The 8,698-nt window shown below is 38.3% G+C and overlaps 1 protein-coding gene across 1 annotated transcript; it reads right to left on the reverse strand.

Annotated features, from left to right (window-relative positions):
• Window positions 1-721: 721 nt before the first annotated feature.
• On the reverse strand, window positions 722-7,212 carry nrn1a (neuritin 1a). Its single transcript, XM_067435363.1, has 3 exons — window positions 6,965-7,212; window positions 4,045-4,189; window positions 722-2,159 (listed from the first exon to the last, which is right to left on the reverse strand). Exons 1-3 carry the CDS (start codon window positions 7,017-7,019, stop codon window positions 1,931-1,933), a joined length of 429 nt encoding a protein of 142 aa, XP_067291464.1. The 5' UTR covers window positions 7,020-7,212; the 3' UTR covers window positions 722-1,930.
• Window positions 7,213-8,698: the final 1,486 nt, after the last annotated feature.

Here is an 8,698-nt window from a genome sequence, read left to right on the forward strand (position 1 = left end):
CGCGCCTTATATGCTGAGCGCGGGAGAATCGATATGAAATGACTCTCTCTGCCACCTTATTAATAATGAAACAATACGTCTTCGCTCGACAGAGCCTCGCCTTCGCACGTCTGCGTGCGTGCGCGCGCGGGAGTGCTGCGTTCACGTGCGTTCGAGGAGCTGGAAGAGAAACGCATGTATGGCCTGGCCATTTTTAATTATTGCTCCTTTATATAACTGATGCACATATGAGTTATAGGCTACGCTTTAACAAAATGCTGGGCTAAAAACAACCCAAGCTGGGTTGAAAATGGACAAACCCGGCATTGTGATGTTTTAGCCCAGCGGTTGGGTTAAAGGTTTGGCCAACGTGCTGGGCAGTTTTATTATAGGCTACTCATTAAAAATGACTATAGCTGGCTTAAAATGAACCCAAAGTCAGACACATAGCCTAATTTCTAGAGACAACAATACTAATCAAAAGGTGAACATTTATTCATTAAACTTATTAATACTGTTCGTTTATTAAACATATGTATACATGTTAATTTCCAACATATGTTGGGTTCATTTTACGCAAGCAATACAGCCATTTTTAAACAATTGTTGAAATAAAACTGCCCAGCAGGATAGGCAAACATTTAACCCAACTGCTAGGTTTGTCAATTTTCAACCCAACTTGGGTTGTTTTTAACCCTGCACTTCGACAGTGTATATTAATCAGCAATAAAAACAACACAAATCTCTTTCAAACAGTAACTGTTTTTATTTAAATACTTCTTTTTTAGCAGTCTATTTTATATACCTGTATAATCAATCTGTATCGGTTAAAGTATCTCTCTTTTCATTTCACATACATCTCTTATTTATACTTGTATGAATTTGAATATTCAGGTATTTCATATGCAACATCCCCAGAAACGAACAAACGAACGAACAAACAAAATACACATATTCTGAAGGCAGTGAAACGTGGTCTATGCCTTGGCAACATCAAATAAAGCTAGCAAAAATCACTTCATCCAACTATTATGTCAAGGTCCAGATATTGTCGTGCTACGAGACTGTCGGGCCGCGCTTTACGCCGCGTAATTACTGCGTAATGCGTGCACGTGATGTACTGTGCCTGCAATTACACATTGTTATAAGCAACATGGGCACTGCAATGTAAAGTGTCACCTTTATACTCCTACATAAAAAGAGACAAATATCCTCTGAATGTAATAGAATAACAATTTTAGGGGGAAATGGCAACAGTCACCTCACCTCACAGCCTTTTCATGGCTACATTTGACATTTCTTTGTTCTTGAATAGCATCTTTTTTATATATATATATCCTCTGTTCTCTTGTATTCCACTAAATATATGCCTGTAGACATTCCTGAGGTTTATTTATTATAACCATTATTATTATTTATAGCATTATTAGAGACGTTCGCTATATATTTTTTTCTGGATCGTACCCCATAAACACATCCATATACTTGGCTTGACTAAAATAAATTCGATAAATGAAAACTAAATATTGACAAAGAGCATATAAAACAAACTGATGATGGGAGAATATTCCTATCTTTCTAGTATATGATGTGAAAAGCCTACGTAATAATAATTCATTCATAACAGACGGTAATGTTATAAAATACTACGCTTTCAGAAATTCAGGCCGTCGTTTCAACTCAATATCTGATAAATATTTCATGTAATCGACCCAGAGTCAGGCAGATGTGCTTTAGCATTCCCAAAAGACTTCTTCTTTCCATTGTCTCTTGCAAAAAAACGTCTTTTTCTCCAGATGAAATAAGCATATAAATCCATTTGGGTGAGGATGAATTTTGATCGTCATCAATTCTTCTTCTTTCTTTTTTTTTTATTCTTGTGTTGATGGTTTTGTCATGTGTCTTGCTTCTTTTTCTTCTTCTTTCCCCCCTTTTCTTCTCTTCCCTAGGGTTAAAACTGCATCCACGTGACGAGCGCGGACAGCGCGCTCACGGTCAGCGTCACGCCGACCGGAACCGTAGGTCGGCTCGCGCCGTTCCCGCTCGCACACAGTTCAAACAAGCTGCCGCGAAAGTCCAGGTTTCTGGACTCCTTTTTCAGCTTCTCCCAGAGATCTGCGGCTCCCTCCTGACAGTCTGCCAGAGCAGTGGTCGCACATGAATGGAAATCATCCCAGTAACTGCAAGCCAAATATTGCAAAAAGGAAAGAAAATCATTATCCATGTTTAATTTGGGTCACGCTTAACATTACATTTCCACAGGCTTTGCTGTTGTTGTAAAATATCTAACTGGGAAGAAACTAAAAATGGTGGAAACAAATATTTAATTTAGATCAAATTTTAAAAAGAAATCATGTGGCATATGTGAAAATCAGTTTCTGATTTCAGTTTAGAAAACGCTCGGTTTATGCATTAAAAAAAAGAGCAGTCCCTTTATCTTTATCTAGTACCTTTAACAGTTTATATTTATAGCACTACCGAGATAATTAATTAATAACATTAATAAACACTTAACTATCCTTTTTTCGTGCATATGCATATGTATATGCATTTGAATTTGAAAATGATTATTCAGAGGTTTTGTTTGTTTTAGCCTATTTAAAAAGACCAACAAACATATATAGCTAAAATGTACTGTATAATTATTATAAGCTCTCACATAATTCATATTATAGCATTATGCATGAATCCTTCTGGCGACTGCATGTCCTCATGTAGCCACGTGAAGGAGGAGAGAGGGCACGAGGGAAACCCGAGTTGTAATGCGGCTCCAAAGGGAAATCTCCATATCACGTGACTTCAGCGCCCTCCCCTTCTCTCGCGCTCTCTTACAACACCTCCCCTCCTGAGCCCCACCCCCTTCCTCCATCCCACTCTCCAGCCCATGATTTATTCATTTATTTCAGGAGGAACACACTCCCACATTCGAAAACCTGCATCCGCGAATGCACATGCGCACGGTCACAAAAAGTAGACCAACTAGAATAGAATACAGAACAGAACAGAACAGAACACAATAGAATAGAGCACAGCAGAGCAGAATAGAATGGAGCAGAAATTAATAGAATAGAATAGAACAAGAGCAGAATAAAATAAAATAAGATAAAACAGAGTAGAGCAGAATAAAATAAAATGAAATAAAACAGAGTAGAATAAAATAAAATTAAAATAAAATAAAATAAAACAGAGCAGAGCAGAATAAAATAAAACAGCAGAGCAGAACAGAATAGAAATTAATATAGAATATAATAAAAACAGAGCAGAATTGAATAAAATAAACACATCAGAACCAATTAGAACAGAACAGAACAGAACAGAACAGAATAGAATAGAATAGAACGACATATAACAAAAAAAATAGAAAATAACCTATTGAGCAAAGCAAAGCAGAACAGAACAGAACAGAACAGAACAGAACAGAACAGAACAAAATAGAGGAAATAAGTTAAAGTCAGCAAAAAGCTTTGTGTATGGAAATTCAATTGCAGTGTCATCCTCTTTGCACATCTCCCCTTTTAGCTATCTAATATTATTTAACATGTAAAGATTGGAAAAAAAGAAAGAATTCGGCTATATCTATAAACGGCATGGAGACTATATTTAGAAGTTCAAGCAGAAATAATTTCGGGATAGAATTGGAGAAGCGAAGGAAGTGTAATTGCAGTCGCTGTAATAAGACACTGTGTCGTGATTCGCTCAGTCACGGCTGTAAAAGAACTCGTTATTTTATAGGGCGGATCGCTTACAATAATCGTGCATTACCTCCCGATCTGATCCAATTATGGATGCTGACATTTGGCCTTGGCGTGTAGAGATGGTTCATCTGATTGTAATTAACTGGTGAAATGTGAATGGCGCGTATAGCACGGCTCTATTTCTGCTCGTGGAGCTGTCGAATTAAACAAGGGGCCTCTCGTGCCATCTGGCCCCCGCTCCCTCTCTCCCCCTCCACACCCTCACGCGCGCGTGTTTCATCTGGTGTGTGTGTGTGTGTGTGTGTGTGTGTGTGTGTGTGTGTGTGTGTGTGTGTGTGTGTGTGTGTGTGTGTGTGCATGGGTCCCTTACGTGCAGATGGTCTTAAGGTTTTCCTGCTCGTCCAGCTCCTGTGGATAGTTGGCCATGTTCTCTCCCAGTTGAAGCAGGCAGTTGGAGAAACCTTTGAACACTGTTTCACATTTCCCAGCCGCTCGGACTGCCTGCAGCAGATAGGCTGGAAAACGAGAAAGGATCATTTTCTTTATGTAGCCTATTTAAATAATAATAATACAAATAAAAACGTTAACGTCTATCATCTGACGCTTTCAGAATATCGGCCATTTTTTGTAGAATTTACCTCGTTGCGATGCTCTTCTGTTTATTCGGATTTTTTTATTTATTTATTATTATTATTAGTTTGTGTGTGTGTGTGTGTGTGTGTGTGTGTGTGTGTGTGTGTGTGTGTGTGTGTGTGTGTGTGTGTGTGTGTGTTCACTAGAATAATATGTGTGTTGAGCATGAGGGTGGCGCGTGGACAAACGATGATGTAATGCTTTACATGAGGGTGGGGTGTGTGTGGGCTTGTGTGAGGTGAGATTTTCATTCTGAGTGATTTGTACTCCCCCTCCCCTTTTTTTTACACATCTAGAAAGAGTCTGTTTTTTTGATGACAGATCTATTAGGGGAAAATGAGAAGATTTGGACACGGATGCGTTCCTTCTCACTTCGATCTTTGTGTTGGACCGGAAGGTCACAACTTCATCAATTGACCAGATCCCTTTGCTTAACGAACCATAAACGCCAGTGGTTTCTCGGGCTCGTTAAACAACGAGATCTTGAATTAATTAAGTTGTTGCACTGTTCAAATCAGGCCGGAACTCTGCCCATTAACCACAGTAGGAAGCTCTCTCTCTCTCTCTCTCTCTCTCTCTCTCTCTCTCTCTCTCTCTCTCTCTCTCTCTCTCTCTCTCTCTCTCTCTCTCTCTCTCACACACACACACACACACACACACACACACACACACACACACACACACACACGCGCGCGCGCGCAAACCATACCTAAGCATTGTAAATCCCTACATTATATCAAATGCTCGTGCCCCCAAATCCAAATTGTATGCAGTGCATATTCTGTGTTGATACACTGCAGTAATAAGATGTGCATTATGTAGAATGCAAGTGTACTGTATTTGATAACCAATAATACATTATATTAAACTCATGTCATGCTATATGATGCATTAGATATTAAATTAGATATTAATATTAAATTCTATTATATGCAGTGTATGCATTGCCTATTTACATGTATCATATGATGTCTTTACATTTTTGTTATACGTTCTTGTACGTGTATTATAGGCATTACGTGTCATAGAGCCTATACCCTACATTAATTATTGGTGATTGGTTACATGCATTTCTATATTCTGCAATCAAATACGCTAAATAGCAAAGGAAAATAAAATAAAGATGCAATCATGGTTGTTATTCTGTAGGCTATGTCATTTTTTCGTAAACTGTAAATAGTCTAAGATGAAGCCCAGTTCGTGCATTCTTCTTTATCGCCCACGGACTAAAAAACGCACACAACAATGACACAAAACACCGAGCTAATATGCACACTTAAGATGATTATATTAAATTAAAGATCACATAGATATTTGGCACAGAGGATTAAATGTGTTACTGGGTAGTAATGCTTAGCCTACATAACGAAATATCTTGATTTTATATCGGACAGATCGCCCTTTTCTTCTACACGAAGCGCGTATATTCAAGAACACCACAGCCATAATCCTACAAAATACCATACTGAGTAAAAATGAACGCGGTGCCTTGATTTTCAATCGTTATGGTTTCGTGCATCTTAATATTTTTTGATCGAAATAAATGAAATATTCAGACCTCAACATGGCGGATATGAGCATGCGGAATACAAAGATGCTCATACAGATATCACTGTAAAACCATGTATTAATGGGATGCATGATTTCATATTTAAAATGCTTTGCAGTTATCGCTGTCTTTGTTTGCTTTACTGGAATAAACAGTCACCAAAGGCAGCAATGCGAACAAACAGTGAATTATTAAACCGTGTTTCCTAGGCACGATGATCTATATTTAGAAGCAACTGAGCATCTAATATAGACTCACCTATCCTACTGTACTAGTGGTCACGACCACTTTACTAGACCCTGTCAGCGGTACCGGTGTCAGGCATAATCTGTTCAATGAAGTCAGGAGGGGTTTATGACAAATTAATGTAGTTCAACTAGGTAATGGCAGCAGTTTTCCACCCCCAAAAAATAAAATAAAAATCATTGCAATACTGATTTCTTCATACCGCACACCGTTTTCATTACAGAGCATCGCAACAAGAAAGACATTTAAAAACGTACAATATTACAAGAACATGTCATGATATCTTCTGCACACTCTAAAACAACCATTGCACACCAATTCATTTGCACGAGATTATCATTGAATTATATTGTGCTTGTGTGATTTGTAAAGAGACACATGGGACCATTTACAACTCAAGATGCATCTATGAAACGCAGCAAGTTAAATCTGGTCATGCTTCTTTTTCTTTTTTTCTATTTCTTTTCTTCTTTTTTTTTTTTGCTCCCCCGAATTATTTTTCAATATTGGTTTGAATAATTTATTACAGAGAGGACCGGGCGGTCCCTCGAGAGGTCCCATACTTTCACCAACTCGCTCCAATACGATGGTCTTTATTTTTCGGAACACTCTCCAACATTGGATGGAGAAGCAATGCAATATTACCCCAAAGTCATGCATTTACACAAGACCCAGATCTGTAGCCGGTTGCAAGCCTTTAAATCGTATTTGGGACAGTAGCATTGCAATTAAAATATCCACCAACATGCATAACCAATAACGAAATGTAGACGCTTTGTATTTAATAGTCAAAAAATCGAAGGTTAAAAAAGGAAAAAAAATCAGCCCATCCCAAAATATACGACAGAAATAATCTACTTACCTATTTGAACAGCAAGAAACAATGAAATATATCTTCCAGACAAAGTTAATCCCATCCTACGTCCAGAAAAACCATTGGACTATATACAATTTTAGATAGTTGTGAGGGGAAAAGATTGCCAAATCTGCGCGTTGAACATCGCTGTTTAGTTCAAGCAGATATTCAGAAACTCTTGGTGATTTTTCCCGTTGTCGGCGAGGCGCAGAGAAGTGAAATGGTGCACCCCGTTAAGAGAAGGCGGTGATGCCTCGTGTTTTTTTTTTTCTCTCTCTCTCTCCCTGCTTCACGCCCACATCTCAAGCTTGACGTAAAATTCACCGTCGGACTCCCCACTTCTCTATTTTCTCATTTGCTAGACCGGGCTGGCCCCCTTCCCTCCCACCCTCGCACTGTACTGGCATTTCAGGGATTGCGGAGATGTGCGCATATATCTGCTCTCTGGTGGTCTCACCTATCCACCCTCATGCAATGAAGCTTACACGTGGACCCGTGACCCACATATGGATACACGTGCAGACTTCATCGCTCCGGGGTGTTTAGACTGATCAGACATTTAGCTAGATATCTCAAAGAGACTGAGGTAGTCGGGTTGCTTGAGGTTGGTTAGCCTATAGGCCATGCTTCCTATTAACGGAGATGACTGCGATGTATGGAAGCTTGTTTCTATCACTGAAGAAAAAATTGTTTGTTTGTTTTTTACTCAGAATTGCGTGATATAAACTCGCAAAAGTCGGAATTGCGGGGGTGGGGGTATTTAGAATTATGAGATGTAAACTGGTAATTGGGAGAGAAAAAAGTCAGAATTGCTAGAAGTAAATTTGCAATTGCAGGGGGGAAAATGTCAGAATTATGAGGGGAAAAGTCACGAATTTTAAGAAAATAAGAGTCAGAATTGCAAATGTAAACTGGCAATTGTATAAGAAAAAAGTCAAAATAAAAATCCGAAAAATTAAAATTGCACGAAAATAAACTTCGATTACGGAAAAAGTAAGAATTGTGAGAGGAAAAATAGTCAAGAATTGCGGGGGGGGGGGGGGGGGGGGGAATTGCAGGAAAAAAATCAGAAAAAAAGATTTGTGAGGAAAAAAGTCAGAATCACAAGAAAAAAAACTCGTAATTGCAGAAAAAGTCAAAATTGTGAGAAAAAAGTAAAGAATTGCGAGAAGAAAATAAAGAATTGCGGAAAAAGTCTTGTGAGGGAAAAAAATCAAATACTGCGAGAAAATTCAGAATCACAAGAAAAAATTCAGAATTGTGAGGAAAAAAATCAAGAATTGTAAGGCAAATAAAGTAAAAATTGTGAGGGGAAAAAGTCAGAATTAATGTGCGATTGCGCAAAAATGTCCTTGTGAGATATAACATGAAAAAAGTGGGCTATTTTTTTATTATTATTATTATTCAGTGGCGGAAACAAGCTTTCATAGTGATGCATTTATGTAAGACAAAGTATTTTATGGATTTGCAGGATTATTTATGGAAATGTGACCCTGCCCCGTGCAGATTTAGTTGCTGCTAACACAGTTTGATTAATGAAGTGCCCACGTTTTTCTTGAGTCTTATTACTGCAGCTCTAATCGTTATTGATGATTTGTTTATGACTTAAACACTCCGGCAATGTTATCAAGGTCTGTCTGAGGTGAACTGAGGTAAACGAAGCACACTGTAGTATTCTGAGGATTATATATTTTTGGTGCATCGTGAAAATTATATAGACTACCGGCCCAGAATCTTAAC

Source organism: Pseudorasbora parva, chromosome 24 (assembly GCF_024679245.1).
Source record: "Pseudorasbora parva isolate DD20220531a chromosome 24, ASM2467924v1, whole genome shotgun sequence".
Taxonomy (NCBI): Eukaryota; Metazoa; Chordata; class Actinopteri; order Cypriniformes; family Gobionidae; genus Pseudorasbora; species Pseudorasbora parva.